General features: G+C 39.0%; 1 protein-coding gene across 1 annotated transcript in view; it reads right to left on the reverse strand.

Annotated features, from left to right (window-relative positions):
• The window catches only part of ADGB (androglobin), a 219,879-nt gene that overhangs the window by 136,628 nt on the left and 69,274 nt on the right, over nt 1-13,977 (reverse strand). The window contains 4 exon segments of the mRNA XM_026649581.1: nt 322-466; nt 7,842-7,932; nt 10,107-10,281; nt 12,771-12,865. Of these exon segments, the coding sequence (XP_026505366.1) occupies nt 322-466; nt 7,842-7,932; nt 10,107-10,281; nt 12,771-12,865 (506 nt within the window).

Genomic DNA, 13,977 nt, shown 5'->3' on the forward strand with positions numbered 1-13,977 from the left:
ATAAATTTGTTAGTCTCTAAGGTGCCACAAGTACTCCTGTTTTTTTTGAAAATAGGATTAGTAGATTTAATGCATGAGCTACATATTGCAAAAAATAGAAAGTTAAAATGGAAATGCTGATATATTGATGCCAACTAGGTAGGAAGACTAACTATAAAAAAGGTAAAAGGCTGGTTAATTTTAATGCAAAAAGAAACAATGCAGTAACAAAGTTTTTTTTAAAAATCTACATCTATTAAAATTTTTATATTCCATCTTCCACTGTCAATTGCAGCACAAAACTGGGTTAGTTTTTTTTTTTTTTAAATGTAACATTATTACCTGGGAATTATCTTCTGCACTCAAGAATCTCATATTTTGAATCACATCCAAATAAGTGTCATTTACATTTTCATCACTTTCAATGACAGAAGGGAGGGTGGATGCAGGATTACATCCTCTTTTGATAGTAGATGATGGAAAATGGCTATATAATAAAGAAAAACTCAAACACATTAATACACATACTTGTTTTTAAGGTGTCTTCATAACTATCTTATTTGAAAAATAAGGATTTGATTTACAAAACAACCTACATTTTTATGTCCTTTGTTTACTTTTTCAACCCAATAGGATAGCAGTATACCTAAGCTGTGTCATTACGGGCTTACCACCACATGCATACACACACAATATCGCTTTTCCATCTAATTTTTAGAGGAAGCCATGAACCTGTACAGCAAAGTTATAAAACATCATTACTAATGGTTGACCTTCTGTGGCCACTGGGGAGAACACATCCAGAGGACTGATACCAGGGGAGGCCGGGGGAAGTGGGCTTTTTGGCTATAGGAAGCAGTTTTGCTTTTTTTCTTGAAAATTGGTCTCCATGGATACAAGACAGACAAAACATGAAAATCTATGTAGAACCCAATCCTACTCCCATCGAAGTAAATCAGAGTTTTGCCTTTGACTTCAGTGGGAGCAGGAGCTTGTTAGAACAGACTGCTTGGTTATATGGGCTACGGGGACTACATCAAAGCAATGTCACACAAATAGCAATTTGATTTAAATGTGTAATTATAGTATTATGGTAATACAATAGAACAAATGTAAACATGCTTCATCCAGTACTTCCTTAAAAGAGATAATGAAATATTTAATTCTTTAGCAATAATACTTGTAGAAATAACTTTTCTTAAATAATGTCTTAATATTTATATCTTTGATTAGGATTAAGGTTACAGATTAAAAAGAGCTGCAATCCCAATTACGAGTCTAAGTTCCTTACATCATTTAAAAACAGTATTATTTTATTAAAATGTTGATTTTCACTATATATTTTGGTAACTACCTGTTAATTAAATCACAGGAGACTGAATTAGATTGTTGTCACAGAAACCTACTAGAAATTATTTCACCCTTGACAAAACAGACTAAACAAATCAGAAAGTAATTTAATAAAATATGAAAACATACTACAAAATTCTGCTAATCTGCAAATATTACAGCATTTTATTTATAATTATTACTCCATTTACTATTTCAACACATTTCATTTATAGATATTTCTCCATTTTAAGGCAAATTGCTTAAGGTACAGAATAAAAAATAAGTCAAGCAACTTTCATTATGTATCATCTATATAATTCTTTTTTTTACAAATAAAAGGTAAGAAATTTCATCATCTCAATAATATTAAAGAATTATATTATAAGGCAATAACTGCTTTTTTTAAACGGTTGTTTGTAGTGTTGTTGTATTGGTCCCAGGATATGAGAGAGACAAAGTAGGTAAGGCAGAGCAGGTCTACACTTACCTCCGGAGCAATCGATCCAGCGGGGGTCAATTTATCGCACTTAGTGAAGACGCGATTAATCGACCGCCGAGCGCTCTGCCGTCGACTCCGGTACTCCACCAGAGCAAGAAGCGTAGGCGGAGTCGACGGGGGAGCGTCAGCAGTTGACTTACTGCAGTGAAGACACTGCAGTAAGTAGATCTAAGTACGTCGACTTCAGCTACGTTATTCACGTAGCTGAAGTTGCGTAATTTAGATCAATTCCCCCCCCTCAGTGTAGACCAGGCCCATATATCTTTTATTGGGTCAGCTTATGTTGGTTGAAGAGACACAGAGTTCTTCTTCAGGTCTGGGTAAGGTAATTTAAGGCCTGGTCTACACTAACCCCCCCACTTCGGACTAAGGTACGCAAATTCAGCTACGTTAATAACGTAGCTGAATTCGAAGTACCTTAGTCCGAACTTACCACGGTCCAGACGCGGCAGGAAGGCTCCCTCGTCGATGCTGCATACTCCGCTCGCCGAGCTGGAGTACCAGCGTCGACGGCGAGCACTTCCGGGATCGATCCGGGATCGATTTATCGCGTCAACCAGACGCGATAAATCGAACTCAGAACATCGATTGCTTACATCCGGACCCGGATGTAAGTGTAGACGTACCCTTAGTGTCACAGCTCAATACAAGGTGGTACAGATTGTTAAGCATAAAGAGACCATTCAAGATGAAGTGAGCAATTAACACCTCTGCAGTCATACAGCAAAGGAGGGTTAGTGGGTATAGACTCATAGACTCATAGACTCATAGACTTAAAGGTCAGAAGGGACCAATATGGTCATCTAGTCTGACCCCCTGCATGATGCAGGCCACAAAAGCTGACCCCCCCACTTTCCCTTAGCTCTGCTGTTGAAGTCTCCAGATCGTGATCTAAAGACTTCAAGACGCAGAGAATCTTCCAGCTTGCGACCCCTGCCCTATGCTGCGGAGGAAGGCGAAAAACCTCCAGGGCCACTGCCAATCTACCCTGGAGGAAAATTCCTTCCCGACCCCAAATATGGCGATCAGCAGAACCCCGAGCATACAGGCAAGATTCTCTAGCCAGACCCTCATTTGACCAGCGATGGCCGTTATTGCCTAATTGATTAGAATCACGTAATCCCATCAAACCATTCCCTCCATAAACTTATCTAGCCTAATCTTGAAGCCAGAGAGGTCTTTCGCCCCCACCGACTGTTGCAATGAGACATAAAACCGGTGTCTCTGTTGAGTCTATGACTTTTAGTGACTAGCAAAGTTATGAATTTAAGCTCCCAGGCTCGTCTTTTGAAGGTGTAGGGCAGGTTTCCTTTGAGGATGAAGGCTGAGGAGCTCGATATGGAGGGACTGTTAAAGCATTTGTCCCTGGAGGACACAGTGTTTTTGTCTTTTATCATTTTTCTGTGAGAGTTCATTCGGCAGTGTAGTGATTGTCTGGTTTCACCCACATAGTTGTTGTTGGGGCATTTGATGCACTGATTGAGGTATATCATGTTACAACAGTCATATGTAGGACCCATGGATAAATAAAATAAAATAAATAAATAAATCTTGAAAGGTATGTTGTGGGGGTGTTGATCATTGTAGCAGTGAAAATATGTTTGCAGGTTTTGCATCTGTTGTTCTGGCAGCGTCTAGTGCTGCTCTGAGTTGATGTGTCTTAGTTATGGGGAGTTTGCTTCTGATGACAAATTTGGCAAGGTTCGGGGGTTGTTTGAAGCTCAAAAAACAGGGTTCAGGAAAGCTTTCAGACTATGGTTCCCATCAAGCATGGGTTGTAATTGTTTGATGCTACCCTATATAGGTTCTAGCGTGGAGCAGAAGGGGTATAGGGAGGTCACATCCATGGTGGCAAGGTTGGTGTTCTGAGGGAGGTTGTTAATGTTGTGGCGTTTTTGGAGGAAATTAGTTGTGACCTGGAGAAAACTGGCCCTTTATGTGGTTTGAGGATGGTTTCTACGAGTCCTGACATGCCTTCAGTAAGCGTGTCATAGTCAGATATGATGGGTCTGCCCAGGTTCCCTAGTCTGTGTATCTTGGTAGTAGACAGAAGGTCCCTGGGGTGGGTTCATCAGGGCGAACTTGTAGAGTTTCTCTTGGAGTTGTTTGGGAAAGGATTTGACAATATCCTAAATTCCTGTGTGAACTGTGGTGTGGGGTGTTCTTTGAATTTTTTATATTAGGTGGTGTCAGAGTGTTGTTGGTTGCCTCATTGACATAGTCATCTCAGTTGAGGACTACAATGGTGCCTCCTATGTCTGCTGCTGTGATCACCATCTGGTGGTTGGATTGTATAGCTGTCCTCTTGGCAGTGGAGAGATTGTGGGGGATGTAATGTTTGTTAAGGATTGAAGAGTTGATTTCTTTCCTGAAGCAATAAACATGATGATCTCGTCTGTGTGGTTTCATCCATTGGGGGGAGTCCAGTCAGATGATTCTTCTAGTTCTCAACATTAGTATGCTATCAGATTCTGTGATGGGGCAGAAGTTCAGTCCCTTGGGGAGTACAGATAATTCAGCTCCAGTTAGGGGTAATCTTATGCTTATCTGATGATACTGGGGCGTCGTATAGTGTCCATGTGGTGGGTCCTGGTGTCTTGGTTTCTCCTAGAGGTAATGTTCTGTGAGTCATGGTGTTGATGTAGTTGATTCCATTTTTTGCTTTTTGTGTTTAATGGCTATGCCACTGTGATGCCTTCTCAGGGCACACTGGACTGTGAGTGACTTTGTTACTTCCTTGTCTCCAGCATGAAAGAGTGTATCTTATGGTAGGTACAATACCAGTGCAATACCAGCCTTTCAATCACTTCTGCCCCACCACAGGACCTGACACCATACTAAAATGTGGAGAACTAAAAGAATTCTTTCCCTAACTCTGACTCAAAGAATTCTTTCATCACAAAGACGACACCACCCACAACCTTCACATCCCCACTGATACTCATAAGAGAAAAGAATCATGACTGGACACCCCACAATGGATGAAACCATACATAAAAAAGCATTAAATAATGTTAAGGTTGCAAATTTAAGCAACTTAGAAATGCCAGTATTAAGGTTGCCTGTGCAATCTTAATTCAACCCCCTTGTTTGTAAGCATTATGACAGTCTTTAATTATATGATCATATACTATTTTTTCCACAGGATGCACAGTGCTGACCGAATGAGCAGCTAGTCATTTTTTTTATCCTCATCATTCACTGTATTACCCCCATGCATTATTTACTAACCACAATCCAAACCCTGCACTGAATACATAATTATTATTTTTCTCATGGGCTTCTGTGGTACTCTCATCATAGTATCTTAGTTCTTTACAAACATTAATGAATTCATCTTCATAACACCGCTGTGAGGTGAAGTGATAGTATTGTCCCTATTTTACACTATGAGAAACTGAGGACAGAGATTAAAAGCAAAACTGTCAAAAGTATTCACTAATTTTGGGTGTCCAATTTGAAAGGCCTAGCACCTGACTTTTCAGAATACCTAACATTTTATAGCACTTAATATATTCAGAGCAAAGCTTCCAGTTATGCAGTTGCAGTTGTGAGTGCTTCGCACTTCTGCAAATTAGACCACAGATGCCTCAAGTTGAGCACCCTGAAAATGAGAAACATATAGTGGTCACCTGTTGGAAATTTTGTTTTACATAACTTGCTCAGCATCACACAGGCATTCTGTGACAGAGATAGGGACAGAATTCAAAACTCCATTTAGCTGGCTTAACCAGGAGACCACCCTTTTTCTTTCTGCAATCCCTGCCTCAGGGTAGGTCTACACTTAACAGCATGTACAGAACAGACACTGCATGCCCAGTAAGCATGGGTATAAATAGCAGTGTAGACAGTGAGGTACTGCTTAGGCAAGTAGAGTGCCCTACATGTCTGAACCCTACTGTATATATCCTACACAGCTCTCTACCCACCCAAACAGTGCCTTCCACATCTACATTGCTAATTTTAACAGTATAGCATCCCACTTCCAGAGCCTTTCATTGCCATGTGTAGATACGTGTGGATGTAGCCTTCCTTTCACAGCAGTGTGTAGCTACTTGTATCCTACACACCACTGCAAGTGTAGACAAGGTCTCATTCATAACACACCTTCCAACTTCTGCAACTAATGAAGCAGATGTCCTACAGACAACAGTTTCCTTCACTGCACAACCCTGATTTATCCCCAGAGCAAGTGTCCATCCTAAATGAGGCAGGGGTCCTATGGAAAAAATAGTATGCGACCATGTAATTTAAGACTGAATCAAAATGCATACACATAAGGGGGCTGAATTAAAATTGCACAGATAGCTTTAATACTGGTATTTCCTAACTTTTGACTGCTTGACTTTGCAACTTTAATGTTCTTTTAATGTGGTGCTTTTCAATGTAATAAAATATATGGTGGTAGAATTCTTCATGAAAGTGCAAAGGAAGGGGCCTGTTACGAGAGAAGCATTGTTAGCCAGACAGGCTGCTCTTTGTTCCTGGACATTTATATTAAGTTTTTTTATACTCATGTGTACAAAAGTCTTTGATTATGAGTTGAAACAGCTCAGCTTCCTAACAGTGTTGAAGTATTTGTTACCAGCATTGCAGATGGTTGAAAGAGGCACCTTTGCAAGCATGTTCTGGTGTTATCTGGTATTACGTGAAAACGTAACGTCAGGAGACACAAATGGCCTGTTGCTCCATATTATCTAAAGGAAGCCAACGAATAGTTCTAAGCCAGCCTTGCAATGGTTTCCTCTGAAGTCTGGCTAGAGGAATGACATATGTGCAAGAGGCCATGAGGCTCAACAGAACTGAGAGAAAATCTGAAAGCTATCTGAAGATATTCTGAAGTAAAAAAATCATTCTGAAAAGTCTGAAACCTTTCTTGAGGAGAAAAATTGCTGTCACAGATCTGGAGTGTAGAACTGATTACATGAGCTCCATGAATGTGAAAGGGACCTCTTAGAGGTTCCATTCTTTGGCCCAATGAATCAAACAACTGGCAAAATGTCTTGAGGGCAGAGTGAAATCTCTGAGGCAAGTAGTCCTTTAATCAACAAATCATCGAGTTATGGGTTCTTTTTAAGAGTATAATCACCCTTGTGATTGAAGATCCCTGATGCATTGCCTTTCTGGCAAATCCAATATAAAGCTGAAAATGAAAAACTAGCTTCCCACCTTTTCTTTTACATGTGACTAACATAACCATCAGCAACTGCACCCTATACTGTACTTCAGGAAGAACACATTCATAATCACCCCTCTGCCAGAAGCTTCAGGAAGAATGCAAAGTGGAGGAAGAGGAGAAATTTAACAAAGAAGCAGACTGAGCAGTATCCATTTCTTCTATCATTTGGAGGTGATTTAAAGTACATTAGTTCCTGAGGCCAATTTTCATATTCAGTTAAAAATCACATATCACTCATAAATGAGGGGAAGATTATCTTAACATTTAATAACTCCTTAAACATAAGAGGAACTTTGAGCATCTTTACTGCAAATCTCACCTTTCAATACAATAAGAAAAGGAGAAAAGAAAAACAATCAAAACCTATTGTAAGAAAATACTTAAGGGGGCCTGACCCAGGCCCTGATGAATTCAATAGAAAGACTCTATTGATTTCAATGGCCTTTGATGAAGCCCATAAACATTTGAAGAAAGAAAATTCCCACTTTTGGACCAAATGATCCATGGTGTGTATAGCGGGGGCTGAAGAAAGAGAAAAGAACTGTCTGACACACAGGTCAGAATAATGTAGGAAAGGTAAATGGGAAACATGTGCATTGAAAATTCTGGATTTCAATTGCTCCTAGACATTCTTAATTTAAAAAGGGATAATTTCTTATGCAATTACATCTCAAATAAAAGGTAAGACCCTTGAGTGAGCAATGAAAGTAAACAACTTGTTTGCGTATTATAGATAAACACAATACTTTGTTTTTATATTGGTTACACGATGAATGTTGAACAGAAATGTTAACACTATATTGAAACAAATAAGTGCATTCCCTTATTGTACAGGAAGTTTAATTTACTTACATATTTGTGGGCATTGCAATAGGCGTGACTCTATAATTCAGAAATGGGCTAGCAATCTCGATATACTGTTCAGGCTTCTTTATTATAGGTTCTGAAAAAAATAAAAAAAAGATTATTATGAGTTTTAAAGCACTAAAACCAGTGATATTGTTCAAAATAAAAATTCTCAAAAAAGGGTTAAGACTGGCTACTTTTGGTACAATTCAAGGTGAAATCTGACATTACAAGGATAGCTGTATGTACTAAACCATTAAAGTTCCAGTTAATTGTACTTTTGTAAAATACAGTGATTTTTTGAAAGTACAGCTTTCAAAAGATTTTAATGCAGCAGGACTTTTGAAATATGAAGTGGACACTTCTACAACTTGGTTTTGCAGTGTCATTACAATCCATAAAAAGAACAGGAGTACTTGTGGCACCTTAGAGACTAACAAATTTATTAGAGCATAAGCTTTCGTGGGCTACAACCCACTTCTTTGTTAGTCTCTAAGGTGCCACAAGTACTCCTGTTCTTTTTGCGGATACAGACTAACACGGCTGCTACTCTGAAACCGATTACTATCCATGAGAACCCTTTAGCCCATAACCCTTTAGCCCATTAACATAGTTGCAGCTGAATAACCCCATAGCTCCCTGCAAGCAACCAATCCATATTGGGTCAAATCTTGACCACCTAGTTCAGTTATTACCCCATCCTCAAGCAAACTGCAACTGAAGTCAATACAAGTTTTCCCAAGTAAGGAATTAAGGATTTGGTTCATTTCAAATAAATAAATATAATGCCTAAGATGCTGAAAAAAAACTGTCTTAGTTCATACCATCTACATGCATGAAATGTCTGTAAATTAGACTTACCATTGCATCATTGTTAAATGTGAAAATTTCTAATATTTCTAATGAAGAGTATTTTGAGAAAAAACTATTAAGGACCACATTTTCAAGAGTGCATGCACACAATTGGAATAACTGAATAAAAATGGTCCATTAAATGACTAACTAGTTATTTAAGGAAACTTCCTGAATTCTTAGTGAAATACTGTTAGGCAATTTTCATTGCTAATATCTGATCTGCAATACTCTCTAAAATGACTTTAGGAGCAAGTCTATGAGAACCCTCTTAGACAATTATGAAGTTGCTATTGAGGAAATTTAAGCCCAAAAGACGGCATGTTTTAGAAACGTAGGCCTGTTTCTTGTTCTGCCATTCCTGCAGTTAGTGCAAGAATGGAAGGGGGGAGGGGACGGATAGCTCAGTGGTTTGAGCATTGGCCTGCTATACCCAGGGTTGTGAGTTCAATCCTTGAGGGGGCCATTTAGGGAACTGGGGTAAAAATCTGTCTGGGGATTGGTCCTGCTTTGAGCAGGGGGTTGGACTAAATGACCTCTTGAGGTCCTTTCCAACCCTGATATTCTGTGATTCTGTGGTCAACAGTCCCTTTAAATAAAGCACTGTGCGCACACAGAGCTTATATCCTGCAATCTGCTGATTACTCTGAGCCTGAGCCAACAAGGGTAGGCCTACACTGCAGCTCTGAGCCTCCCAGCCAAGGTAGACACACTCCTGTAAGCAGGGCTCAATATAACATGCTAAAAATAGCAGTATGGATGTCGCAGCCCCAGCAGAGATTCAGGCTAGCCACCCGAGCTCAGACACGGGGTGCCGGTGGACCTGAGAGCCCGGAGCTGATGACAGAGCCATCAACATCCACACTGCAATTTTTAGCACACTAGTTCAAGCCTCGCTAGCGCAAGTCTGGCTATCTGGTATTGGGAGGCTTGTGCCTAGCTGCAGTGCAGATATACAGTTTAAGTATGTGAATAGGACCAATAAAGTCAGCGGGACTATCCATATGCTTAAAGTAAAGCATGTGTTTAAGCGCTGTGCTAGCTATCAACATCGTGTCCCCATAGGTCTAATAATAATAAATAAATAATTTCTCAAAGCTTTCCAGTTTCTGTATTCTCAGTTAAAAAGTGGTTAAGTCCATCACTGATTCTCTCCAAATCTTTAATTCACGGTTGCGGATTTTTTCCAGTTATGATGTATCCTACCTTTCCAAACACTCATTTATGAAAGAATGGGGGCGGGGGGGGAAGCCTTAAACAAGGGTGCAAAAATAAGGAGCAAAATTCAGCTGCGATGTAACGCCACTGAAATTATATGCCAAGTGTTTCCACTACATTGGTTCACAAGTGAAACACTAAGAACTTTAACTGTGATTCATAGTAAATTAAATATATTTTGTAAGGTCTAAGTAGACAAACCTTGAGCTTCATCTGTCACAATAGTTTCTTTTTTCGGGCGGATAAGTTTCCATCGAGGAATTGGTGGTGGCTTTGGTGGAGCTACCAGAGGACAAGACCTAGTCCTAGTCACCAACACAGGATGGCTATATATGTGTGAAAGTCCATACTGCCTCAACTTCTCAGAGGAATCAGCCTGCAAAATCCAAAGAATAAACTCAGTGACGGCAGTTCTCCTTTCCCATGCTAAAAGAGCTAAACGGTAAGCTTACAGAATCTTGAAAAAATATTAGATTTAACATGAAATATTCCGTCCGCTCCTTGTTCGAAACATGTCTAGCAAAGATGACTGATCAGGAATCAAAATTTAATGGCATGTTTTTGGTTTCAATACATTTTATTTATAATGGATTTATCATACAACAGTTGTTTCAGCCACAACCATGCGTTTTTCAGCTCTGGAGATAAACACAGAGTGATACTGTGTCACAGCAGTGGAATGAAAAAAGGAGGAAGGCTGACAACATTTTGTTTTAAGAATTTTTAAAAAAATATTTTTCTGAAGTGTTGGCCACAGCTTCATGCTGACATCTACAAGGTGGCAGAGTTTTACTAAGCAACTGGTTTATTTAAGTGGCTCGTGAAAACATCCATAATGTAAAATCATTCTGCAGCAATATTTATCAGAATTAGTCCCTTAATCTCACTGTCTATTTTAGTACATATGGTTGTATATAAAGACACTACAGCTTAACCATGACCTAAGAGCAATTTTAGATATGGACATTGAGTGGTGCTCTTCCCATTTAAACAGTTATCTTCTAATTTAAGTATATTCCTTCACTACTTAATGTTTACTGTTAATATTTGGACATCATCTTTTCTTTTTCTTTTTTTAAGCTATGTATCTTCTGTTGTTCACTAAACAAACTACACCAATTACTCATCTTTATACTGCATTCCAACAAAAAGCACACCCCATTGCTCCCGCTCATTGTCTAACAACCCTAGAACTCCACTAGTTCTGCAACAATTACTGTGATTGTCAGTGTGACTGAAAATAAAGAGAAATCAAGCCAGAATGCAAAAAAGATCCATAAGCAACCTCATCAGTTTGATGTGATGTTTCCTCCTGGACATATAACATGCAGGAGTGGTGGCTGGGGAAGCACACATTTAAACAGATAGTACTTAATATGTAAGAAGCAAAGCCACCTCGTGTTTAGAAATGATTCTGCACTGCAGCAAACCAGTTTAGCTACTTTACTTGGCAGATAACTGTTGGCCAAGATACATACTAGAGTAATACCAAACTATTTATTTTTCCCCTTTTATTTGAGTAACTCTGCATTCTTTATGTAGACAGCCAAAACCCAGCTATACAAGCATTAGGAGACCACACACCAGTAAAGTAGGCCAAAAGAGAAAAATGCAAAAATCATGGTCCCACTGAACTGAATGACAAAACTCCCATTGACTTTAATGGGGCCAGGATCTCAACCAAGTAATTAAACGAATCTTCCAAAATATGATTACTTTCAATGGTGGATTTCTGGGTCCCCAAACATGGTCTGAACAAGGCTTGCATAAAAGATGTCCAGAAGAAATAGTATATTTCTATATTTATGCCCCCTAGACTACCATTCATCCATGAGTCTACTAAATGACCATCTCGGACAAATGTCTAAATGACACCTCAGACCTGCCTTATTCCACCTGGTCTATCACACCTCTTTTGTGGTAATCTCTCCTCATTAGGGATTGAGGCCAAAACCGGGGAATTAGACTTGACTCTCCATATGACAGGAGAGAAAGCAACCACTAAACCACAACTTCCAAACTGCTTTCTGATTACTATAAATTACCAGTAGCATAGAGAAACTGTGCTAAACACATAAATTATACAGGATTAAATTACAGTGGTCCTTCTAGTAACACGATACAATTTAAACAAAGAACACAATCCTGGGTCCAACTGATATTAAACACGGTTAATTCCAAACCGTCTCATAAAAGTACTGCCAGACATTTCTTTATTCTGAGAAGACTAATAACCTTTAAGTGCTCTAATTATTATTAATAGGAATCAAGTTGAAGAGAAAATTTGTTTTTATTGCTTACATCTAAAGCTAATGTTTCAAGAAATCCTTCCCTCTCCATCATTACAAATAGCTTTTGGGCTGGATGAGTGAACTAATTGTAAATATATTCACAGGTTACAACCCCCTTTTTTTTCCTTTTTCTGCAGAAACAAGAAATGTAACATCTGCCACCCACTTACTTTCACCAGTCACAACAACAATTACATCTTAAATGAGCACAGATTTTTCAAGGAGCACTTACAGTAATTAGGCTTACTTTTTCATTAATATCCCATCTTGCCTTTTTTTTTTTTTTTTAATCTAACAAGATTTAGTCTAGCCCTCATTATCCGGAAGTATACTGACTAACACAGGGATTCAAGAGTGGGAAGTGAAAAATGCGGTAAAACTGAAGGATTGCTAGGCCTGTGGCAGAGAAATGGAGATTTAAAGATTAAAAGAAATGTATTCAGCATTGAAATATAAATTGAACGGAACAGTCATTTCCTGGGGAATATTTTTTTTAAATGAACTTGTGACAAAATAAATATCTTAATTGTGAAATAAATAGTTATTTGTTTTTCCTGAGAGATCAAAGCCTTACCATTTGCCCCAAAACAAAGATCTTTTCTTCAGACAAATGGAGAGGTACATAGCTAGCATACACCACCATTTGTGGCAGTGTCGGCACTGGAGAGCCTAGAAGAGAGAACACTGCATCAATAAGGACAGGTTTCAGATTCAGTAGCAGCCGTGTTAGTCAGTATCTGCAAAAAGAACAGGAGTACTTGTGGCACCTTAGAGACTAACACATTTATTTAAGCATTAGCTTTCGTGGGCTACAGCCCACTTCATCGGATGCATAGATCAATACTGCTTAGAACAGGACAAAAATAAAACAAGTTATGAAGCACATAACACCAAATGGTTCTAATTCCCTGTGGAACACCATGTTCTTTAATTAGATTAGGATTGGAATATTTAATTGCGAAGAAGTGCTTGATAGACTCTCCATTCAAAAGGAACCATTTCTGGAAAAGCCCCATTGTTTTGGTCCAATGCAATTTAGTGCGTTAATACCTTTTAAACATTTTGCTTGCATTACACAAAATAGGTAGTAGACAGGCTGCTGGTCAGAAAGTAACTTTAGTGATCAGTCCACAGGAGATATTCCTTTTATGTTTTCCCCCTAAATGTTAAAAATATTGGTACTGAGATGCCACAGCACACAATATAAATGCCTAGACAGATAAGAGAGGGTATGTCTCCACTACAAAATTATGTTGATCTAAGTTATGTTGATGTACAGCCACTGCAGCAATTAAAATCGCTTTTGAATGTCCACACTGCTGACACACGGAGCATAATGCGTGTCCTCACAGGAGAGCTTGCACTGATTTAACGGTCAGTGTAGGGCTTTGTGGGATGGCTTTTGAAAGGTAGCAACAGTCGATGTAAGCAATGCAGTGTTCACACTGACACAGTGTCATCCTAACTACATTAACGTTGACTATTCCTCTCGTGAAGGTGGAGTTATTAAGTCGGTGTAGTGGGCAAGTTACATCGGCAGGAACGACATTTTAGTATCTTTAGTACCTTACGTCAATTTAACTATGAGGTGTAGACCAAGCCTTAGAAATGTAATCTGGATTATATAAATGGTCCAAAAACAACAGGAGCTATTTCTTCCTGTTTCACTTTCCCAGTCTGTGGGAGTGGGTGCTGCGAGTATGAACTGATTGGCCAGGGCCTGATTCCTGTCTTCCAAGGGCATTTTTTGTTCATGTAGTGATGTGACAGAATATACTCAT

The sequence above is a fragment of the Terrapene carolina genome, unplaced genomic scaffold (assembly GCF_002925995.2).
Source record: "Terrapene carolina triunguis isolate 2854851 unplaced genomic scaffold, T_m_triunguis-2.0 Scaffold85, whole genome shotgun sequence".
Lineage (NCBI taxonomy): Eukaryota > Metazoa > Chordata > Testudines > Emydidae > Terrapene > Terrapene triunguis.